The sequence below is a fragment of the Rhineura floridana genome, chromosome 2, assembly GCF_030035675.1.
Source record: "Rhineura floridana isolate rRhiFlo1 chromosome 2, rRhiFlo1.hap2, whole genome shotgun sequence".
NCBI lineage: Eukaryota > Metazoa > Chordata > Lepidosauria > Squamata > Rhineuridae > Rhineura > Rhineura floridana.
The window spans coordinates 18,557,729-18,583,275 of NC_084481.1; the positions used below are offsets into that span (position 1 = coordinate 18,557,729).

Sequence of the window (25,547 nt, forward strand, 5' to 3'; positions counted from 1 at the left end):
GCAGCAGCAGCTCTGTCCCTCCCATGATGGCAAGACTGACTATAACTTATTCCCTAGTCTGACAGTGCTCCACCACTAGCCTTAGGGAAGCCTGGAGGCTTCAAGCTAAGATTCTTTCTTCCAGCTGACCTGTCTTCCCTAGCTGCTGCCTCAAGCAAACACTGAGCTCCATCTTTCCTGCTGCATGGCTAGAGTAATAAGAAAAGGAAAAGCAAGCCATGTGATGGAACTTTAAGGCAAGAGGGTACTGAAGACAAATGGATTTTCTTCAGTCTTTGCAGCCATCCTACTAGAGACGTGCACCAAATTTAGCCATATGGAAATCTGTAAAATATTATCCCCATATGCATGCCTTTGAACTCTGATAAGAATGATGTAATTTATTATACCAAGGAATGTAATGTTCCACGATTTGAATTTATGTTGTAAATGGCATTCTCTTGTTTAATAGATTTGGATTTTTTAAAGCCTGAGCCATATTTTGCCTGCTCAAGTTAGCTACAGCTAACCTTCCTTAGAATCTGAGGGTATGTGGATTTTTATACTCCAAGAGAAAACACACACACACCTCTGAACATTTAATCTGATTGTATGGTCTTTCACATTTAGCTATACTGTATATAAAATATAAATCTAATCATAAATAAATAAAAATAAAGCAAGCTGTGTTCCTCTAGGCCGATAAAATACTCTGGCTTCTCCAGGGTTGAGAGCAAAGCAGTTCTGGCAAATTTAAGTAGCTTATAGGTGCTTATATGTGATGGCAAGTCTTGTACAAGCAGGCACTTTCTGCCTGCAGATCAGACGGAGAGCCGCTGTCTGCCTTATTGGAGCCTGAGATGTTTCTGTTTACAAATCCTGGAGCCAGGCCGCAGCACTGACTGGAGGCGTGTCGTCTGCTTCCTTGCTACACTTAGCCTTTGTCTGGTTTTGCTGCATCAAAGAAAGAACAATCCTGCCGTGTTAGCAGCAATGGATGGTTTCAGTACAATGCATCTGCTGAGCCTCTCTCCTTTTTCCACAGCCAAGTTCAGAAGGTAGTTTAAGGATGATGGGCTCAAACTTTCCCTGAGAAATCTGGGGGGCAAGGGGAAGAGTTGGTTTCTGCTCATAATTATTTTATTTGTACCTAGACGACAACCAAATTTGTATTCATGCTTACATACAGAACAAAGTAAGTATATTTAGATTCCTCCCCTTAGGAATATATTATTCTCTTATAAAACATTTTTAAAAACGTACAATACTTCTATATAAGTATAATATCCAATAAAATATATCATTTTACCTCTTCCTTTAATGTTTTTGTTAAGAGTCCTGAAGAATTTTTTTCAATGAAAATTCCAGTTTAACTATAACTGCAGTTCATGCTTTGTTCCAGAACTGCATATTTTCTGCTTTGTTCAACAGATGCACTTCATAAATTACTGAAATTTACATAGTGGTTTAGCGATTTAGGGACAGAGTGACAATAAAAATGGACTCTCATACTCTTGGCCTTGAAAATCAAGCCATGAGGCAAAACTGCCTCTGGTTGTCAGTCTTTGAACAGATTTAACAATCCTTCTGCATCTTCTGTATAGTTTGGATAGATGACCAAGTTCTCTAGTCCATGAAAGCCTTTGTTGCAGAAGATTAACACGGCTAGACCTCTGAAAATGAACAAACATGCATATGCTGTGGAACCTTGTCCATATGAGTTAAATATCTCTGTTGGACTGCACTTAGTACATCCAACTACTTCATGGCACGGAGCAAATCTATGCAGTATTAAATATACTGAGTTGAAATACCCTTCCGGTAATTCTCCATAGTGAACTATATGCAACTAGGTTTGGGATGGCTACCACTTAATTTTATTATTTATTTTAATATCAACATTTACATCCCAACTTTCTATATAAAATGGCCACTCTAGACATATTTTTTAAAAACCTCCCAAGTGTCTGAATGGATCAGGCAGGGGCAAATGAGAACAAATGCCCCGTATTTTTTCCAAACTGCCCTTTAAAAAAAAATACATCAAACTATAATAAGGCTTGAATTACTTCAGACATAACAAGCCACCAAATTTATGAAACTGTGATATGTGAATAGTGTGATAAGAGCCAAAGTTACCCCATATTTCTTAGACCATGTGATTGATAGACATGGGTTCCAGGCGAGCAAGACGCGTACACAGTTAAATCTGCCCAGTGACTTCAGGAGAAACAGAGCACCACATCCTGTTCTTTCAGCTTATTTTATATAGCATCCTGTTATTAACCACAAAGTTTGTTCCAGTCTGTTTCAGCCTGCTTTGTACTAGACAGTGTGCCTCTGTGGTTATGCAAAGTGCTAAGTTCTTATCTATGCAAAGAACTGTTTCCATGAATACCATGTAATGTGTCTATGATGCAGAAACTGCTATGCAAATGTATAAAAGTAACTTGTATCCTTTGTTCGGGGCTTCAGTCTGTTTTGTGACTGGGGTCTTAGTTCTGAACTAATAAATTGCTGCTACTTTACTTCCTGTTGAATGGCTGTTATTTGCAGTACCTAGAAAAAGATCCCAAAGGGAATATTTTCTCTTACAACAAATGGCACCCCAGATTCTAGGTCAGCTTCCCCACGGCTCCTGAGGATTGGAGACAATCCAACGCGCGCAACCCAGGTGAGTTCACCTTTTGGGGTTCTCTTCACCTTGGGATCCGGTGGGACCGATAAAGTTGCAGGCCATTTGGCAACAAGAGTAAAGTAATTTAATTTCTTAAGAGACATTGCCAATGGAATTCAAATTTCAGGTTAATAGAAGGAAATAAATCCTAGGTGTTCCAGAATTAGAAGGTAAATCCTAAAGTGTTCCAAAGGGAAATAAATCCTGCGGTGTTCCAAGAGAAATAAATCCTGAGGTGTTCTACACAGAAGTAAATCCTCTTATTTGAGGTGTTCTATTATAACAGGAGATAAATCCTCTTATTGAGGTACTCCCAAAATGGGTACAGGTCAGTCCATTCCGGCTGACACTCCATTAGCATGTATCTTAAGAAATTGGAAAACGTTTTCAAGAATGACTCACACACTGTCCAAAAAGTGTTTTGTTGATTTGTGCATGAATTTTTGGCCATTCAGTCTGAACAACACAGAGGTACCATGCCCCCAATTTGGCACTTTTGACCAGGCAACATTAACCAAATTGCACCTCTATTTAGAGGACAACAATCCTGGTCAAACTGATTATTGGTTTGTTTGGGATTGTCCCGAAGTGAAGGACAAATGCAAAAATGGCATGTGTCTGAAACCATCAGAATGTTCAAAATTCCAAACTAAACGTCTGATGGCTGTAAAACAAAAGGATCCTCAGAAAATTGAATCTGGAAAAAAGATTTTTTCTCCTCCTCCATATAATATTTTCTGTCACTTCTGTTCAATCCTATCTGGAATCTCTTTTCATCCTGACCCCTCTGTCCAAGTTCCACTATGCTATCCTGTTCCTTTGGCTGGGGGAAATGTGACTTCTAGTTTGACTCATATTCCTTCCTTAGGATATTCCTTTCAATCCCAGTGAAATCCTTACTTGGCAAACTAATACACCCCTCTTAAGGGAAGATTCAGAATTGTGTTGAGATGTCTCAAAATAATTTTTCAAACAGAGATCAACTGTTGGGGATATTGATCAATTATTGGATACATCTTTGAGTTCTGAGGAAAAGGCTTTGGTTTTGAGACATGCTGGTCAGTGGTTGACAATTTGTTGAAATATCAGAAGGCTATTTTGACAGGTGTGGAAAAGACTGGTGAAAAGTCTGTGAATTGGAGTAAGGTGAAACAATTGCAATAGGGTCCTGAGGAACGTCCTAGTGATTATTATAGTAGACTGACAAAGTCTTTGAGACAGAATGGTGGTATTTCAGAGGCAGAAGGAGATGTAAACAGAAAGTTGGTGGCGTCGTCGTACGTAGATCAGAGTCTAGCAGACATTAGAGAATATTTTTACAAGTCTCCAGGATGACAGGGAAAGTCATTGTTGGAAGTGGTTTCAATGGCAACATTTGTGTTTAAGAAGAAGTAAAGACAAAAGGAGTTGAAAGATGAATCAGACAGACAAGCTCGTATGTCGGCTGTTTTAGTGACTCCGTCCCACGGAAGAGGACGTGGTAGGGTTTTCCTCAGAATTCTCAGAATCGCAATCAAAGGTGTTTTTTTTTTTAGAGGACGTGGTTTTCCATGGGGACAGGGAGATAATTCCTGTCATTATTATAAGGAAATTGGCCATTGTAAAAAGAGACTGCCCACTGAGGCTCTGTGGACTTAATTTCAAGGGTCCAATAATTCCTGCTGAGGAAAAAATCCCATCAGCAATGGCCAGTCAATTTTTTTTGAAGAATCGGAATACGATGAGGCGGGTGACTCAACATATATTCTTGTTTCCTAGTGTCTGATTTGTCTTCTATGATTATATGTCATGTTTGTCATCTGAACCAATGGTGTCTTTGACTGTTGATGGATGTGTGTATGAATGTCTGGTTGATACCGGTACCACTTATTCAACGTTGCAACAGGGCTCAGTAACATCAAGTCCTACAGATGTACAAATTATGGGAATACAAGGCCGGCCTCAGATTGTGAAGAAATCAGAAACTACTAGAGTTGCAATTGATCTTTTGACAACTGAACATAGTTTTTTTTTTACGCAAGGTTCTCCTGTCAATCTGTTGGGACGAGATCTCTTATGTAAGTTAAATGCAACCATTTAGTATTCACCTGACAGGTTGAGAATTGTACTACCAGCACTTAAGGTGTCACAATTGATTGTGTATTTACAGGCTCCCATTTGTTCCCTCCAAATTCCCTCTGAATTGGATTCTGTACCTCCTATTTTATGGAGTATTAAAGAGGGAGAAGGAGGTTTGTTGAAATCTGCTTCCCCAGTAAAAATTACTATTAAGCCACACATGACATCTAGAGCACCACAGTACTCACTCCCATGAAGTTATCGAAGGCCTTCGACCCCAAATTGATGTACATGTACTACAAATGCGCATTGTCCACCATCCCAACTTTGGAACTCCCCAACTATGAGAAATCTTTGTTTGTATATTCACAAGAATAAGGATATAGGCTCAGATGTGTTGTGCCAAACCTTTGGAAATACTATGTGACCTGTTGCCTATTACTCTGTACAATTGGATCTGGTTGAAAAGGGGGGAAAGTAGTCTGTTTGTGGGTGCTAGCAGCTGCAGCAATATTGGTCAAACGCGCTCAGAACACTGTGTTAGGACATTAATTCTGAGAGTTCCTCATGTGGTAACAGTTCTCCTTTTTGTAAAAGAAAACTCAACGTTTTATCCCTCAGAGACTGATTCAATATGAACTACATTTCATTTTACCAAGCAATTTAACTACTTATAGTCTTGAAAAACTATATATAACAGTTTTGGAAGAAGTAAAACATGTATGGATAAAGGAGCGTGCGCAAAAAGATTTGGATGAGGTTTGGAGAATTCCAGGTGATGGAAGGCCAGTGGCCCCTAAATTTTTACTCAGAACTTTACTGCAGGAATTACATCGAACAACACATACTGGACCTAATGTTATGGCTGATATAATTTCTAGACAGTTATTTGCTCCTGGAGTGCATCAGGAAGCAAAGCGGGTGGCGGTAAACTGTCCCATTTGTCAAGAAACGAACCCAAAGGGCCTACCTAGGAATGTTCCAGGAGGAAGGCTATGGGTCCATTTACCTTTTATAAGGTTGCAAATTGATTATGTTGATATGCCTAGATGCAAAGGGTTTCACCATATGTTTGTTTTTGTAGATCAATTGACTGGATGGCCAGAAGTTTGGGAATATTGTCACCTTTTGAGTATTTGTTTGGCCATCCTGTATCCACTATTATGTCCTTAGGTCCTGCTCATACTAGTCTTTTGGCAAGCGATGAAGATCTAATCTGATTTGTTCTGTCATTGCAGTATCAGTAACACTCTCTGCAGATATGTGGCTCAGTTCTAGGCCCTTCCCCTTGATGTCCCTGTACATTAGTATATGCTAGACATAAGAGTGGAAAAGAAGAATTCCTGAATACATTATACGAGGACTAAGAAGGCCCCAACTCCGGTGGACATCGCAGGGACTGTGTCCCCAGAAGTAGACGACGGCAGACTTCATAGGGAGCAAGGCATGGCCTTCTGACGGTGAAAAGGAAGGTCCAGAAGTAGATGAGTGGGTTGCCAATCCTTTGTCCGGAATAAAGCTGAAGCTGAAAAGGCAGCGTACTAAGATATAGACTCATGCATTGTTACCCATTTGGTCGTCTCCCTAGACGTAGTAAAGAAACAAACTTAGAACAACCAGTAGTACTCTATCCTCTAAATGTTTTTGAATCTGTGCGTCATATATTGTTTTTTTAAAAAATTTATTGGTGATATTATATTGTTTACTTTTTGGGCAATTGAATTCCTGTAGAAATAATTATGAAGCTGATATTTATGATAATTTACCTGATTTACTTTCTAGGTGCCATCCATCCCCTTCCCTTTAATCCTTTATCAACAATTGCAAAGAAAATGCGGGTTTGTCAGCATAGGCTCTCTTGTCCAGGGTGACTTCAGACCCAGGATCAAGAACTTGTAGGAAATGGAAAACCTTTGAATGAATGTAATGGAAGGTGGAAACACTAGTAGTCCCTTGTCTAGGACTTATTATTCTCTTGATTGCATAGTTCAGGATGATTAAGATGATTGGCAATAGGAGCAATAACTTGTCTAATTGGGATAATAACATTTCTGTGTTGTGTATAATGTCTCTGTGGAATGTTTCAGAGTGTGCTTTCTAAAATCTTGAAACCCTCACATGGTCAATATTCATTGGCTAGATCCAGGGGAAGATCGGAGTATACACCAAAGGCCAAGGATCCGAAGGGATGTAGAGATGCCATTAGGATGCAACATCTTCCTTATAATAAAGTGTCCTTGAACCAGTGAACTGGTTCTGAACAAAGGGGGGACTGTGATAAGAGCCAAAGTTACCCCATATTTCTTAGACCATGTGATTGATAGACATGGGTTCCAGGCGAGCAAGACGCGTACACAGTTAAATCTGCCCAGTGACTTCAGGAGAAACAGAGCACCACATCCTGTTCTTTCAGCTTATTTTATATAGCATCCTGTTATTAACCACAAAGTTTGTTCCAGTCTGTTTCAGCCTGCTTTGTACTAGACAGTGTGCCTCTGTGGTTATGCAAAGTGCTAAGTTCTTATCTATGCAAAGAACTGTTTCCATGAATACCATGTAACGTGTCTATGATGCAGAAACTGCTATGCAAATGTATAAAAGTAACTTGTACCCTTTGTTCGGGGCTTCAGTCTGTTTTGTGACTGGGGTCTTAGTTCTGAACTAATAAATTGCTGCTACTTTACTTCCTGTTGAATGGCTGTTATTTGCAGTACCTAGAAAAAGATCCCAAAGGGAATATTTTCTCTTACAACAATAGTTTTGCAAAATCAAATAAGTTACCGATTATTAGGCCTGGAAGACCACTGAATAAATCTGTAATATTTTAAAATATTGACTTGGTAGGGTTAATATAGGAATGCACATAAGTGATTGAATCCAGGCAATCCTAAAAAAAATCTGATAAAACATTCACCTATGTTGCATCTAAAAGATTCTCTCATTCAAACAGTAGCCAAAATTTTGATAAAAAATACCATTAAAACAAATATCAGATTTCTCATAACTGAGCCAGTACTAAGAAAAAAAATACAGCAAAGAAATTGAGTCATAGTCTGTTAAGATTTTAGTTTCTATAGCAACTGAGCAATGTTCCTTTTATTTGTGTTTAAATATTATTTGCAAATATACAAGAAGATACAATCCAAGAATAGTACAACACAATACTAGCTAAGCATAGTCTCTAGAGGACTAAAATGTTTAAACTGTGGAACTTGAGCAATGCTATGTATAGGTGATGAATTCTAGTCATTCACAGGAGAATGTAATGTCTCTTGGGGCCTTTCCAATAGATTCTTTTTTCACAGTAAAATGTGTATGTGTATGTGTTACTCAACTACTATTGGGACACAGGAGTCATTCTTCAGGCTACAACTCCGTTGCTGTAATACCACATTTCCCACTTACATTCTAACCCTGACAGCTTGTCACTGGAAGAAAAAAATCTATTAGCTGGCACATCAACTGCAAATATCCTTTTGAATGTGATTGCTGTGTATTGTGTAGTTAGCGCGTGCAACATAATTAGTGATTAGAGTTTGCTCCTCCCTCATACTAATGCCAAAGTTGAGCAGACATAAGCTGCTCATTTTGCTGTTAAAATATTAGGAACACATGCAAGGGCACTTCTTTCCCCTGAGCAATGCTGCACCAGTGGCTACATTTAGACGATCATATCTCACCTTATTAAGCCAATATGGCCAAACCTTTCATGCCCTTGCACACAACTGTTTTGTTCCTTTGTATGCCGAGAAGTCTTCTATTGCCTAGAGTTTTCCATTGACTATAGTTTTTCACTTCATCTTAACCAGGAAACTATGGCTAATGGCTTTGAAATAAGCAAGGATATTAAGCCAATTTTAAACCATGGCTTAACATTTTGGTGTGTTCTTAACCGTACTTTCCTGGTTTGTCAGCTCACATGAAAGGAGGACCAAAACGGCTGCATGTGGGAGCAATAGATCCATTCGTATCTTGGCTTATTTAGCAGAAATATGTACATTTTGTGCACATTTTGCTATTTCATTATTAATTTTTCAGGCTTAGTTCTTTAAAGATTGCAGATTCATTTCTCCAGGGCTAAGGTTCACATTTCCTACAGTATAAATACAAAACATATAAAGCTCAACAAGTCTACTCCTTAACCATTATTTCAGGATGGGTGCCACTGAAGCATAAGCTGAAAATGGGTCTTCACTGTAAATTGAAGTTTTATTCCATTATAAATCGAATTGTTGAGCCTCAGCTAACCCAGAATGGACAGGGAAGGGGGAGGCATGAGTTTCAGGTGTCTCCACTGCCAGAGGAAGCAGAGTTGGGAATTGTTGAGTCTGAGCAGGACCTTGCGGGAGGGGGTCAGCCTGCTCACCAGCCAATTCCCACGGGTCCCGCACTCTCCGAGGAACAGAGCGCGCCGCCCCCAGCTGCTGCAGAAGACTTGTTGGGGGAGGCTCCAGAGACAGTGCCAGCTCCTCCCTTGCCAAGCAGTTCCCAGGAGGATACCAGTGTGGCACAGCCCCCTGATCTTGAGCCTGTTGCTCAGGAACAGGTGTCTTCCGATGAGCCGTTGGAAACATGCCCTCTGTCCCCACACTCCCGCCGCCGTGAGAAACGGACAGGGCAAAGACAGGAATTACGCAGGAGTCAGAGATTACGTTCGAAAACGTTCCCTTCTTAAGGTTGCCGCTTACAGTGGGGAGTCGTTGAGTCAACTTCCTTCACACGCTGCAGAGCATGTCTAGAGTGTAGTTAGGAATTCTAGTGAGTTAGCGCAGGGTTTTCTATGAAGCGCAATGCCTTTGATGTATCCATTACTCTAATAAAACGAGATTTACTTGCACCTACGTTTCAGCCTCGTCCTTCCGGCTCTGAATGGGACAGTTTGACTCAACCAACATCCCTACTCGAATCTGTTCCCATGACGGATGACATGGACCAGAATGGAGCAAGAGGGGGAGTACCCATCACCATGGAAACCTTGTATGCTGAGATCCAGAACCTCCGAGTGACTACGCAAGCCCTACAAACCGAGAACCAGAACCTCAGAGCCGCAACGCAAGCCTTGCAAGTGGATAACCAGAATCTCTGTGCTTTGATTGCCCAAGTCCAGGCTGCGCCCCCTGGGGCGGCAGCCCCTGTGAAGTCTCCAGTGGGGCTCCCCGTGAGATACGGGGGCCAGAGTGAACAGTTTGCCACGTTTCTAGCCCAATGTGAGTTGTACATTCAGGTGCGCAGAGCTGAGTTCCCAACTGATGATGCGAAGGTGGCGTTCATCATCAGTTTATTGGAAGGGGAAGTGGCAAAATGGGCCACCCCGTATTTGATTCGCAATGACCAGATATTACGCCAGTTTGACGCATTTAAGAATGCGATGGGGGATATGTTCCGAGACCCCCAGAGGAAGGAGACGGTCGCCCGCCAACTAGGGACCCTGAGACAGGGTACACCAATGCTTTTTGTGTTTTGTCTCAAGAGACAGAGTACAATGATCCAGCCTTGATGTACTTTTACAGAAATGGACTGAGTTCAGAAGTTTTGGATGAACTGGCGCGCTCCACACACCCTGACTCACTGAGGGGTTTGATTCAACTGAGTCTGCAGATAGACAGCCGCCTAGAAGGAAGGAAGTTGGAGCGGAGAATGGAACCTTCCCGGAGCCAGGTTGCTGCTCCGCTGCCCCGTGCGCACCTAGTGCCCAATCCTGGCATCCCTACTGTCTCGGGAGAGGAGCCCATGCAGACTGGGGGGGCTAGACCGCGATTGACAGAGGAGGAGAGGGAAAGGCGCCGGAGAGAAGGACTGTGTCTCTACTGCGGAAAGCCGGGTCACCTCGCCCAAAATTGTGCAGCCAAAACCAGAAGGCCCCAGCCGCCAGAAAACTTCACATCCCAGCTCTCGTAGAGGCTAGAGAGTTGGGGGCTGCCACAGACACTGAGCCTCTGCCACGACCTCTTCCATCCCAAGGGGCTCTCCTGTTGCCCATTCACATCACCCTACCCTCAGGCAAGAGCTTCTCAGCCAAGGCTATGATTGACAGCAGAGCATCTTCTTGTTTCATAGACCGAGAGTTGGCGCTACACCACGCTATTCCCACACGAGAACTGAGTCAGCCATTGGCAGTGGAACCTATAGATGGCCGGCCTCTGAAGTCTGGGGGGGTGACCCGGGTGACTGAGGCTGTAGAAGTGATGGTCCCTGGACATAGAGAAGACCTGTCATTCTATGTGGCATCCTTGCCGCGCTTCCCGGTGGTGTTGGGTATGCCTTGGTTGGTTAGGCACAACCCCACAATCTTTTGGGATGAAGCTGTGGTGGTTTTTACCTCCAAGTACTGCCATCAACATTGCCAGCCTGAAGAGGAGCCAGAGGTGTTGGCAGGGGTGCCTTCCCCAAGAGAGATAACTTTGCCCACCAAGTATGGGAGCTTTCGGGACATCTTTGACAAAAAGGAAGCGGAGCAACTCCCTCCTCACCAGCCCTATGATTGTGCCATTGACCTGGTGCCTGGGGCATGCATCCCCGCCGGGCAGATCTACTCTCTATCTGAACCAGAGTTGGCAGCGCTAAGGGAGTTTCTAGATGCCAATTTGAAGAAAGGCTTCATTCGCCTTTCAGAGTCCCCAGCTGGTGCACCCCTGCTGTTTGTTAAGAAGAAAGGGGGGGAGCTCCGTCCATGTAATGATTATAGAGCCCTAAACCAGCTCACAATCCCCAACAGCTACCCGCTGCCGCTCATCAGGGAAATGTTGGAGCGGTTGTGTTCCGCCAAAATTTTCACGAAACTGGATTTGAGAGGAGCTTACAATTTGGTGCGGATTAAGGAGAAGGATGAGTGGAAAACTGCGTTTAAGACCCGTTACGGTCAGTTTGAGTATTTAGTAATGCCATACGGATTGTCGGGAGCACCTGGAGTCTTCCAAAATTTCATGAATGACATCTTCCGGGACTTTGTGGACCGCTTCATGATAGTTTATCTGGATGATATTTTGATTTACTCAAATACTCCCAAAGAACACGACTCACATGTGCGTGCAGTGCTGCAGAAGTTAAGAGAACACCGTCTTTACGCGAAGCTGGAAAAGTGTGGGTTTGACCTAACCATGTTGGACTTTCTGGGGTATCGGGTCTCTCCGGCAGGAGTAAAGATGGACCCAGAAAAGGTTCGTTGTGTACTCACGTGGCAACCCCCCAAGACCAAGAAGGATTTGCAACGCTTCTTGGGGTTTGCCAATTACTACCATCGGTTCATAGCCAATTACTCCAATCAGACTGCACCGCTCACAGATTGCCTGAAGGGCTCAGGACCTTTCCAATGGACAGAAGCTGCACAGGAGGCCTTCGAGAGCCTGAAGCGAAGGTTTGCTACTGAACCCATCCTACAGCATGCCGATCCCATGCTCCCTCTTGTGGTAGAGTCAGATGCGTCAGACGTAGCGATCAGAGGTGTTCTTTTGCAACCTGCCCAGAAAGGGGGAGGACTGAAACCTTGTGCCTACTTTTCCAGAAAGTTAACCGACTCTGAACAAAACTACACTGTGTGGGAAAAGGAGCTATTAGCCATTAGAGATGCCTTTGAAGCCTGGAGACACCATCTGGAAGGGGCGCAGCATGAAATTGAGGTGCGCACGGACCATCGTAATCTAGAGAGTCTTCATACCGCCCGTAAACTCAATCAGAGGCAAGTGCGCTGGGCTCAGTTCTTCGCATGGTTCCATTTCAAAATTCATTATATCTCCCAAGCGCAGAATAAGTGGGCTGACGCCCTCTCAAGGAAACCTGAACATCAGGGGGATCCCACCCCAAGACCATTACAGTACATTATCCCTCCCGAGAAGGGAGTGGTAGGGGCCTGCCAAGATTCTTGGGAAGCTGAAGCGCGTGAGGCGCAACAAGAGGACCCTTTCGTGCAGGAGCATTGGGTCGAACAGGACACGCCACCCAAGGCAGATCAGAAGGACCTTATATGGAAGGATGGCATACTGCACCATCAGGAAGCTATTTATGTGCCCCCCGGAGAACTGTGAGCGAGAGTACTTCATCAGTGCCATGACGCCCCCACGGCAGGCCACTTTGGGGTCTAAGACCATTCAAGCTGTCACCCGGGAGTTTTGGTGGCCCAAGGTGAAGAAGGACGTAGAGCATTACGTTCGCTCTTGCCCCACTTCCATGAGGGCTAAACATACCACTGGGAAGCCACCGGGGCTGTTGGAACCCCTTCCTACTCCCGCAGGACCTTGGCGAATGATTACTATGTACTTTATAACAGATCTTCCCCCTTCGCAGGGGAAAACCACAGTTTGGGTGGTAGTCGATGCCTTCTCGAAAATGGCCCACTTCATTCTGTGCGCAGGGCTCCCAAGCACTCAAGACACTGCCAAGTTGTATATGCAAAATGTGTATCGGCTGCACGGACTGCCAGACAGCCTGATTTCCGATCGGGGCACACAATTCACCGTGCGTTTTTGGCAAGCGTTGTGGAAGTTGCTGCAAAGCGAGCTAAGACTGTCATCTGCCCATCATCCCCAAACGGATGGACAGTCCGAGAGGGTGAATGCAATTTTGGAACAATATTTACATTGTTTTGTAGGGTATCAGCAGGACAACTGGATGTCCTACCTGCATTTAGCAGAATTTGCTTATAATAATGCTGTGCATTCGCACACGCAACAGACTCCTTTCTTCGCCAATTTTGGCTACCACCCCCGAGCCTTCCCTGCCCCAAAGGACAGTCTCTCAGTCCCAGCCGCTGAGGATTTCTTGCAGGAACTTCACGCTATGCAACAGCTACTCCAAGAACAACTGGAAAGCGCCAAGGCAGATTACAAACGCGCAGCTGACCAGCATCGGTGAGAGGGAGACCTCATACAAGCGGGAGACAAGGTCTGGCTCTCTACACGTTTTTTATCTATGCCTGGCCAGTGTCGTAAGCTGCAGGATCGGCGTGTAGGGCCCTTTGAGGTGGAGGCACAGATTAACCCCGTGGCTTACAGACTAAAATTGCAGTCAGCTTTCAAGATGCACCCAGTCTTTCACAGGGCATTGTTGACCAAGGACTCTCCCCCTGACCCTCACCGGCCGCAAGTGGAGCCCGCACTGCCCTTGTGGGTAGAGGGGGAGGAGGAATATGAAGTAGAACAGATTTTGGACTTGAGAAAACGCCGAGGGCGTATTCAGTACCTGATTCATTGGAAGGGTTACGATCCAACTGAACATTCCTGGGAAACAGAGGAGAATGTGCACGCTCCGACTTTGGTGAGAGAATTTCATGAGGCTTATCCAGCGAAACCTAGACCTCGGGGGTGGGAAGGGTTAATGCGTGGAGGGGGGGATGATGTTGAGCCTCAGCTAACCCAAAATGGACAGGGAAGGGGGAGGCATGAGTTTCAGGTGCCTCCGCTGCCTGAGGAAGCAGAGTTGGGAATTGCTGAGTCTGAGCAGGACCTTGCGGGAGGGGGTCAGCCTGCTCACCAGCCAATTCCCACGGGTCCCGCACTCTCCGAGGAACAGAGCGCGCCGCCCCCAGCTGCTGCAGAAGACTTGTTGGGGGAGGCTCATCCCTTGCCAAGCAGTTCTCAGGAGGATACCAGTGTGGCACAGCCCCCTGATCTTGAGCCTGTTGCTCAGGAACAGGTGTCTTCCGATGAGCCGTTGGAAACATGCCCTCTGTCCCCGCGCTCCCGCCGCCGTGAGAAACGGACAGGGCAAAGACAGGAATTATGCAGGAGTCAGAGATTACGTTCGAAAACATTCCCTTCTTAAGCTTGCTGCTTACAGTGGGGAGTCGTTGAGTCAACTTCCTTCACACGCTGCAGAGCATGTCTAGAGTGTAGTTAGAAATTCTAGTGAGTTAGCGCAGGGTTTTCTATGAAGCGCAATGCCTTTGATGTATCCATTACTCTAATAAAACGGATTTACTTGCACCTACGCTTCAGCCTCGTCCTTCCGGCTCTGAACGGGACAGGAATATAAGTAAGAGGGAAACAACAGGAAAGGTCACAGGAAATACTACTACCCAACCAAACTCCAAGTGAAGTGAAAAAATGGAAATGGACTGCCTTCAAGTCGATTCCGACTTATGGCGACCCTATGAATAGGGTTTTCATGGTAAGCGGTATGCAGAGGTAGTTTACCATTGCCTTCCTCTGAGGCTGAGAGGCAGTGACTGGCCCAAGGTCACCGCTTCATGGCTGTGTGGGGATTTGAGCCCTGGTCTCCCAGGTCGTAGTCCAACACTTTAACCACTACGCCACACTAGCTCTCAATGACATGAAAGCAATGAGGAAAAAGAAAGGTCACAAGGATCCTTCAGCTGTGAAGGCAATGAATTCAATATATATAGTTAACAAATATTCCACATAGAGTTAAAACTCTTCCACATGGAGTTACATTGTTTCCCACATAAAAATGTGTGAGAATCAGAAGTATTTGTTGGCTAAGCTTGCGCTTACAAGTTTGCATTTTGAAAAATAACTGAAACAGCCTTAACTCATACCAAACATTTTGCACAAATGTTTTCTTCTTACCTGAGATCACACTTCAGTTTGGCTACAGTACACTGTAAATAAGGTTTTTTAAATCCAGCTATGCAATGAGCATGAAGCAGACTCAAACAAGTGCCATAATTTCCATCAATGTCCGAAGCTTTCCTGTAGAATTCTGTCTTTGGGTTATGAGAAAATATACCATTTTGATGCTGATTTAAACAGAGGCAGAATAGGGCTGTCTTCAGTCTACACAACTATTGCTTCACCATCTCCACCAATATTCATAACTTTGGAAAATGGCACTAGCATGAAATACAGCCAGTCTTTGGCTATTCATAAGATTACGTCAGTAATCTTACTACAACAGCAAACCTTACTTCATTATGACTTGAGCACTTCTGACTAACCAGAAAATGTAATGCAAGGGACAAACTAAGAGAAAATAAGAGGGAATGGCTATTGTAATGCATTGATTGGATTCCAAATGACATACTGAATTTCTGAATGGCCGTAACACATTAAAACAAGGTTTAGACAGTAGTTTTTAGTTGAGATGCTAGCGAAGTTCCCCAAGCTTGGACTCCAAAATGAACTTTGAGAATGTATAAAAACCTTCCTCAGTGGAGGGAAGCTTTTAATGCCCTAATATTATTTTCTGGATTGGATTAAATAGAGAAAAAGTAGGGAGAATTCCCAGCTGCCTCCTGCTTCTCTCTGCCAGGCCTCCCCTTCCCCCAAAATCTTCTTTGCCAGGTCCCATCTGCCCCAAACACATCCCCCCTTCCCATCTTTAAGCTACAGCAATAGAAGCTGTAGACAATATAGACAATATAAAAACTGACAAATCACAGGGCCCGGATGGCATCCACCCGAGAGTTCTCAAAGAACTCAAATATGAAATTGCTGATCTAACTAAAATATGTAACTTGTCCCTCAGGTCCTCCTCCGTGCCTGAGGACTGGAAAGTGGCAAATGTAATGCCAATAATCAAAAAGGGATCCAGAGGGGATCCCAGAAATTACAGGCCAGTTAGCTTAACTTCTGTCCCTGGAAAACTGGTAGAAAGTATTATTAAAGCTAGATTAACTAAGCACATAGAAGAACAAGTCTTGCTGAAGCAGAGCCGGCATGGCTTCTGCAAGGGAAAGTCCTGTCTCAATAACCTATTAGAATTCTCTGAGAGTGTCAACAAGCATATAGACAGAGATGATCCAGTGGACATAGTGTACTTAGACTTTCAAAAAGTGTTTGACAAGGTACCTCACCAAAGACTTCTGAGGAAGCTTAGCAGTCATGGAATAAGAGGAGAGGTCCTCTTGCGGATAAGGAATTGGTTAAGAATCAGAAAGCAGAGAGTAGGAATAAACGGACAGTTCTCCCAATGGAGGGCTGTAGAAAGTGGAGTCCTTCAAGGATCGGTATTGGGACCTGTACTCTTCACTTGTTCATTAATGACCTAGAATTAGGAGTGAGCAGTGAAGTGGCCAAGTTTGCTGACGATACTAAATTGTTCAGGGTTGTTAAAACAAAAAGGGACTGCGAAGAGCTCCAAAACCTCTCCAAACTGAGTAAATGGGCAGAAAAATGGCAAATGCAATTCAATATAAACAAGTGTAAAATGATGCATATTGGAGCAAAAAATCTTAATTTCACATATACGCTCATGGGGTCTGAACTGGCGGTGACCGACCAGGAGAGAGACTTCGGGATTGTAGCACATAGCACGCTGAAAATGTCGACCCAGTGTGCGGCAGCTGTGAAAAAGGCAAATTCCATGCTAGGGATAATTAGGAAAGGTATTGAAAATAAAACAGCCGATATCATAATGCCGTTGTATAAATCTATGGTGCGGCCGCATTTGGAATACTGTGTACAGTTCTGGTCGCCTCATCTCAAAAAGGATATTATAGAGTTGGAAAAGGTTCAGAAGAGGGCAACCAGAAGGATCAAGGGGATGGAGAGACTCCCTTATGAGGAAAGGTTGCAGCATTTGGGGCTTTTTAGTTTAGAGAAAAGGCGGGTCAGAGGAGACATGATAGAAGTGTATAAAATTATGCATGGCATTGAGAAAGTGGATAGAGAAAAGTTTTTATCCCTCTCTCATAATACTAGAACTCATGGACATTCAAAGAAGCTGCATGTTGGAAAATTCAGGACAGACAAAAGGAAGTACTTCTTTACTCAGTGCATAGTTAAACTATGGAATTTGCTCCCACAAGATGCAGTAATGGCCACCAGCTTGGATGGCTTTAAAAGAAGACAAATTCATGGAGGACAGGGCTATCAATGGCTACTAGCCATGATGGCTGTGCTCTGCCACCCTAGTCAGAGGCAGCATGCTTCTGAAAACCAGTTGCCAGAAGCCTCAGGAGGGGAGAGTGTTCTTGCACTCAGGTCCTGCTTGCGAGCTTCCCCCAGGCACCTGGTTGGCCACTGTGAGAACAGGATGCTGGACTAGATGGGCCACTGGCCTGATCCAGCAGGCTCTTCTTATGTTCTTAAGCAGAGGAAGAGAAGTTGGGGGAAAGAAGGTTTTCTCCTTCCCACTGCAACAGCCCTCAGGAAAACTGTGTAATACAGCTCTTCCTGCAAAATCTTTTCTCCATAGCTACCTTTTAAACTTTTTTTTTTAAGAGCAAGGCAGAGTAAAGCTGCAATCATGCCTGCCATCTTCATTTTCCCCATGTGGGCCCAGAGAGGGAAACAAAGATGGTGGGCATGACAGCAATTTTGATCTGCAGTGCACCCTGACCCTCCTAAAAGCTTTTTTAAAAAGGGAAAGATCTGTTGCCTGCTGCCACTTAGGCTGCAATCCAATACATGACTACTCAGAAGTAAGCCTCATTGGGTTCAATGGGACTTACTCCCATTGAGGTAAGTGTGTATTGGACTGCAGCCTTAGTAAAGAAGAGGAGACCAATCAGGTGCTGCAGGAAAGAAACCAACAGATCCCCTTTTCTTTCTTTTCTAAACTTTTTTACAGTGGCTGTACAGTTGGGCAGCAAAACTCCAAGTGCATCCAGCAACCTCTGTTAAAACTTTAGAAAGGAAAGAAAGAAAAGGGGACATGTCAGTTCCTTTCCTACCACCTGTAAGTGAAGGAGGAAATGGGGAGGAGGGGGAGAGAAAGTGATCAGGTAGTGGGAAGGGAAAATCTTTTGTTTGTTTTGATGTGGAAAGAAATAAAAGGAGACTGGTTCATTCCCTTCCCAGCGCCTAATAAGGGTGGGCTGGGTTGGAGTGACAGAGGTTTTATGGGGTAGGGAGAAAAGCAATGCGGTAGAACAGTCAGGGAGCTGCAAGGTTCTGTTCCCCTGCAGAGGACATCTTGTCCAGGGGCACCTCAATCCTGGCAGCACTGCCAAGTGCATCTGTGCCAAAGTTCTTGACTGAAGCTGAGCTGAAACATGCTGTAGCTTCTGAATTTTCTTCAGAAGGCAGCCCCACATAGAGAGCATTACCAGCATAGATGAATTAACATAAATGGCATTCTTCAAAGAAGGGATGTGGTCAGCATCTTTGGCAAAGCTGATAAAAGAAACTCAAGGCCACTACTACCATTTGTGACTTCAGGTCCATAGTGGAATTCAGATGATATGACGATATAAGCTATTTTGAATAAGGCTTTCCCCAAAGCCTTATAAGCTTTCACTTGTATGCCTTAAACCTTATATTCCCAGAGGGGGTGCTGAATGTCTTTCACCAACTCCAGAAAGTTGAGACCTGCTCTTCTCTCTCTTTCTCAATTTAAACAAGAACAGCTAATCATTATTTTAATGGCAAATTATGAAGTAATATGTAATAGTCTACCTCTGCTTCCAGCCTAATTAATCAGTGGTCCAATTTTCCATGAAAGCATGATTGCAAATTTTTAAATGTTTTAAACTGCAGTATTATCACATTTCTTCCTCTTAAGAGATAATTTTGCAGAACAATGAGTCTCCAATTATTACTACTCTAAATAATGATAGTGAAATTATGAAATGAATAGCTATGTGATCTGCCTCTTGCCTGGCAAGTAGCAACTACCCCTCACCCAACAGGCAAGTACAAACAGCACCTGCATGTCACTCACTTCTGCCATCACCTCCCTACTCACTCAACTGAGGCAGCGCTGTCCTTGGAACTGTATGGGCCTATTGCAACTGGGACTAGTAGCTGCCACAATACTGTGTTTCCTCAGCTAGGAAAACAGATTGTATCACAGTAGCTTTTCAAGCCAAGGGACAAAGAGCAGCAAAACTGGCAGTCACCAGAATAACGTGCTGCTCAGAACTATGGTGCCTGCCTGCCTGCTTACTCTGTGTCTTCTAACCTCAAGGCAGAGCTAGGATGGCTATACGTTTGTTCCCTCTCTCAAGCACAGCTGCTAATGATAATAGAGCTATTGAGGAAACACAGTCATTAAGTAGATGCCTAGAAAACTGACATTTTGTCTCAGTATGCAAAACATTAACAACACATACATGGCCTATTTCTTGTCCTGAGAGATTTATAGTCTTACAGTGTGGGGCAGGCAAGATGTTAATACTCAGCACTTGTCTGTTAGGGGATATTAAGTATTAAGATGGACAATACAGAAAGCATATCGGAAAACTCCATCCTCAAACACACTGATGTATTTTGGATCAATGTGCAAGTGAGATCTTTCTCTCTTACTACTATCCAAGGTGCAGTTTTTGTATACCATTTCACTCTCCACAATCTACTCTCAGTATCCAACAAATATTCAGAACAGTATTTATTTGTTTTTTGTTTAAGGAAAGTTATTAACCCTGAACTTCAGTACTTGGTTGCATTGTCAGTTTCTCCCACTATCTATTATATTGAAAACAATGACCTGAAACAGCAATAAAGAATATGAGCACAGAGAAGAGAATTTCAGTTTATCACAAATGTAAACCCACATATTAAGGTGTTCATTACCGGCAGATTAAGGTTAGTAACCATTATCATGCCTTCCAATAGTGAATTTGTTAGTCCTATGCTTATCAGTAGAACAATGAAAGGTGGCCACTTACAAACAAGGCCCCGATTTGCACGTAACACTAAACCATGTTTTTTTAAAAAATGGATTGTTTGGTAATATGAACCCTGCTCAGTGGCTTAACTATGGTTTGCTTATTGCCAACAAATCATGACCTATGCCAAGGTTTATTGTTGGCTATGAACCTTCGTTTGTTTTAACTAAGACTTGGTGTTATTTGCAAACCCAGCATCCTTCCTTAAACCATTGTTTGTTTAATGACCCCACCCCAGACACTCACCATGTTACAAAGACATGATTCAAGAGCAGTGTGACGCCCTTCCCTGGCTCTCCCTGTCAGGTTCCTACCTGCTCGTGGCTACTGCCTTTCACTAGGCACCACCAGGGACTCCACCAGTCCGGACTGTCCTTTTTTATGGTTTCTCTCTCCGCTCTAGCACAGATCTCAATAGATCCCCCTGCTAGGCAGCATCACCAGTCACGTTCTACAACCAATGTTCCCAGAGACCTTGCCTGAGTCTCTCTATCCGGTTACATTCGTGACTGCGTGCCTATGCTGTTCCCAACCCCCTTGTATCAATGCAGATAACTCATAACTTGGGGTTGCTCTGGATACTTATAATGTTATCTTCTCCTCTTCACCGCTGCCACCATTTGTTACTGTTTCCCTTCAGCCTTGGTAAAGAAGAGGAGACCTTACCCTCCCTTCTGGTCTCTGAAACCCCAGCCAAGGATCAGGCCTTCGGTAAACCAAAATAGTATTTATTAAATAACATTAATAACAAGATAACTTTGATAATGATCTACAAGCTTATGGTTTCATCTATTACTGTGATATTTGACTTATTACTAATCCAAACTCCACCTCCCTCTTTCTCCACACTCTCCTGACATACACCAACTCACACCCACCTCCAAACTCCACCAAAACAACCCACTCACGTCCACCCAGATTCAACTGTCATCCTTCCATTTATACTCTCAGCCATCCAAACACTCAGCCAATCATCCAGCATTCTACTGCTCATTTACTCCCCCCTCCTCTTTCATTCCACTTACCATGTATCTTCTATACAAACAGCACTTACCATATATACATTAATACAGGAACATCACAAGCAGCTAGGGGGAAAAAGACTCCACTTTGGAGAAAAAAGCAACGGAATAATCTGTGGAACAACCTGTGGTTTGTTAAACAAACCATGGCTTAGCATCATGTGTGAACCAGGCTGTCCTGCCTCCCAACCAGAGAAGCAGACTCAGGACTTGAAAGTTGGGTTTTACACAATGCTTTATTCCAAGTCAGTACAGGAATGCAGCATCAGGCATTCTAGGTATGATTCAGGATACAGGACACTAATAGACTAGGCATCTGTCTGAAACAGGCTAGACATCTCTCCTGAAACAAACTAGGCAAATGGAAGCAACAGCAGACCACTTGTCTCAGGATACAAACTAAGCAGATGGAGGCAGACTGTTGTTACAACACTCTCATCTGGTTCACCCATCCTTAATATAAGAAAGATGAGCGGGCACATACTTGTCCAAGCATTCTCTAGTACTTTCTTGCTTTGGCTGCAAGGCAAAGGCTTTCCCTAGAAGCAGAGAGCGTTTTTTTGAAGCTGTCTCTTTTCTAATCTCCACCTAAGCTGTCTCAACTCTGACACACTGCTTTCACTTTCCTCTCTCTGGAAGACTACAGGTTGTTCAAAAGCTAGGTCTGAGCTGGGTGCTAGTGAGGAAATCTCATCAGTCATCAGAGATGATGGGGAGTACTGGGCTAAATTAACCTCACAAAACACAGAGTTGTCAGAAGCTTCTGAAAGTGTCTCCCTCCAGATTTCCCTAGCTCCTTCCCCAAAATCTGCAACCCGCTCTTCATCCTCCCAATCTTGCCAAACATTCTCCTTGGACCCATGACACAGGCCACTGTGGTTTCTTACTACCCAGGGGATTCTCCAAGTATGCAGGAAAATATTCTTTTGTAAATTAAAAAAAACACCCAGATACTCAATGAGGACTGAGCATACTCAGTTAGCCTTGAAGTTCGGCAGTCAGCACAATATAGGCCATACATTTTAGCATTAGACTGTTGAGGTACAGGGCTAGGTATGCAGGAAGCTTTGCTCCAGAGTTCAGCATCCTCCTGTTCATATGCTATGGGAAGGTGAATTTCCCAATCGTTTATCCTCCCCATGATATCTTGCAGGCCCCCAATTTGTACATACAGAATGTCAAACAACATTATTCTCTTTCTATCAGACATCTGAGTTTCTAACTTGACAGTGTTTGAATGTCACAGAATCGTTGATTTAAGACTTTCTTCTGTGTTGCCCTAAGGCTCTTTCATTATATAAATGTATCCCTTTACAAGCAATATTAAATGTTTAGATGCAAGTTATATTAAATACCACAATTTTGAATTCTGCTGTAATGGCTGTAAACATATACACTTACATTAATACAGCATTAGGAGCTAACTACGAACTTTATTTGTTTTCCAGGACTATTTGTATTTTGACATCTACACATAAGCCACATAACAAAAAAATGCCTCATTTGTCTTCCAAGACCCTGAGCTTGCAATTCAAAAAATAAATCTAACATGACCACTCAGGATAGCAAAAAAATGTTTGCATATATATAAGCAATGTCTCCAGCAAGCATGGGAATAAAAGAGAACTTTGGGTGATGTTGCCACTCTCCAGATACACATTCTCACCTCAGTCTACCCTTCCTTCCAAGCCTTTCCTTGCTTGATATTTATCACGCTAAGCTTAAAATAGTTGGGATTCTGCAAGGGAAAAAATATTGCAATCACACTAAGTTTTAGAGCATAGAGTATACTTGGTGTGTGATTCTACTAGTCATGTATGTATGGTTTGCCATAACATATGAACCAACTTAAGAAACGGCATCATGTGTCAAACAATCTGGGGTTAATAATGTTCAGAGAGATTACATCCTGCCCACTGGGTTTTGGCCTAAGAAATGCTGTTCTGTGGTGTGTCTTGTAGGTGGAAGTAACTAGTGAAAGGAGGCAGGTTTCCGCAAACAAAACTTGATTTGGTGTTGGTCCTTTCTTTCTGTTTAACATGTCTATCTCGTCTGGACTGGGATCTTACTAGATTTGAGTGCCTTGTTTTGGTCTAGAGGTGTTCCTGTTATAAGGAAAAGGCATAATGTAATATACCATAAATTTTTTGGGGTCTTTACAGTAGCTGGCCTGTAGTGTTGAGTTGTTATTTTCAGTTTATTTTGTACTGAATACACATTCACACACTTGTATGTTGTATTACATAGAACGTATGTTTATACATAAAATCCAAATAAATATGTATACAAAAAAAAAAGAAAAAAAGAAAGGAGGCAAGTTCACATAAAATAGATCATTCCACGTATTCAGGCAGCAAGTTGCTCCAGGCAACATCAAAAGGGCAGTGTAAAAAATGCTTGCTGATATTTATGTAGCCCTTCAGACATTTTACTAAACACCAAACTTTCCCCTCCATTTGCAGTCCTCCAGCTTCACTATTCCTATTGTGCAACTGGCTATGCATTAACTGTGGATTTGCAAGGGGCCAATTAATGTTACCTTAACAAAAGAATGTATGGAATCAATCCACTGCACTAGCTGTTGCTTATCTACATTATTTTCATCTGACAAGGAGGAAATAGCTAGGGAATGCCCCAGCTCTTGTGCTTACACACACATACCAACCTTCAGCAGGCTTTGGTTGCCACAACAAAATAATGTACAACTGTCTTCTGGCAGTCAAGATGAGAGGCAGTGGAAGACTGGTTCCATGCATTTCCTCATTAGTGGTTGTGTGCTATGAAGTCCCAAGATTTATACAATCATGTCCTTTAAAACTAGAAGATCATTTGTCACAGAGTCTAAGTCATATGATGGCCTTCTCACAAGGAAGCCTTGTCTATTCTGCCACCCTGGGCATATTGTCCAACCAAGCTGCTGGTTCACCTGTAAAACTAAGAGCAAACCCTTAAAGGTGTTGATCTTGGTTTTACAACAGAAATTCTGCATAAACCTTGCCAGGAAACTTCAGAATTATGGCATAGGGTAATAAAATGCATAGTTATAGCTAATCAGAAATAGGCAAAACAACACGACAGTACAAAATGCAACCTCCATGTGCCTAGTGCAGTTTTGTACGGCTGTGACAATGATCTGTGTTTTCCTTTGCAATATTCTCACTGGTGCCTATGTTTAAAGTATAACACAGCAATCGTAACTGTCATCCAGGGAGCAGTGAGGCAGAGCCAAGGCCAGGGCAGAAAGGGGGGAAGGGCTTCTTTTAAAAAAAATCACAGTGCCTGTTAGGTGCTGACATAGTTAAGTGGCCAGAGGATCAGATAGGGCTCTGGATCCAAAGTCACTGGTGCCCAAATCTGAAACTCATTTTTGTGTTTTCTGCAGGCTGCTGCTTGTGGAAGAACCACTGGCAGTACCTTGCTACCCAGGTGTGCACAGAAGGGACCTCTGCAGTGGCAGAGGACAGTGTAGGGCCACCTCCGCCATACCCTAACCCCCTAGAACAGCAAAGAGCAGGGGATTAGGATTCCACTGTTTGTCTCATATGACCATTAAAAACTAATATTACCCAAATGTTGTAAAGAATACTTATCAGCAATTCTTTGTAATGTGAAACATTACATAAATACAATAGATAACCTACAGACTAATAGAAAACCACCTTTAATTCCCATCTATTAGTATAGTCTATTAGTAGCAATGCTTTCTCAGTTATTCTTAAACCATGAGTATCACACAGCCTGAGGCATTCTGACTCACTGAAAGGTGTTGCATCAGTAGGATCTGGTGGTGGAAAATTCTCTGTGAAGTTTAGATTGCACAAGTTGGAACTGCAGCAGCAGAAACGATATGTCCCATTTTGAACCAAGGAAGGGGTGGTTGTGACTATGCATTCATCTGAGTGACAGTCTTCAGGGTCTCCTATATGAGACCAACATCCTGAAAAAAATGTATAAAATGAAATAGCAGATTAGTTCTGTGCATGGCTTTTTATTTAGCTTATGAATCTTTGTACTTGTTTTGCTCTTCTGCTTCAGATTGTCTTTCACCTACAACCCCCTACCTCTGCCTTTGCTGTCATAGCTCCAGGGCTTTTCAACTTGGATCCAGACAAGACTGAGACACTGTTGGTGAATGCCTTCCCTGCCCAGATGGTGGATGTTTACCCTGTTCTAGATGGGGTTACACTCCCCTTGAAGGAACAGGTTCATAGTCTTCGGGTTCTTTTTGATCCTTCCTTGTCTCTTGAGGCGCAAGTGGCCTCGGTGGCAAGGAATGCGTTCTACCACCTTCGGTTGGTAGCCCAGCTAC

General features: G+C 43.3%; 1 protein-coding gene across 2 annotated transcripts in view; it reads right to left on the reverse strand.

Moving 5' to 3' along the window:
• Positions 1-25,547, reverse strand: part of BMPR2 (bone morphogenetic protein receptor type 2) — a 142,459-nt gene that overhangs the window by 41,959 nt on the left and 74,953 nt on the right. For both annotated transcript variants that reach the window (XM_061607967.1, XM_061607966.1), the window contains exon 3: positions 24,996-25,175. In XM_061607967.1, coding sequence (XP_061463951.1) covers positions 24,996-25,175 — 180 coding nt within the window. The remainder of the gene's footprint in view (positions 1-24,995; positions 25,176-25,547) is intronic.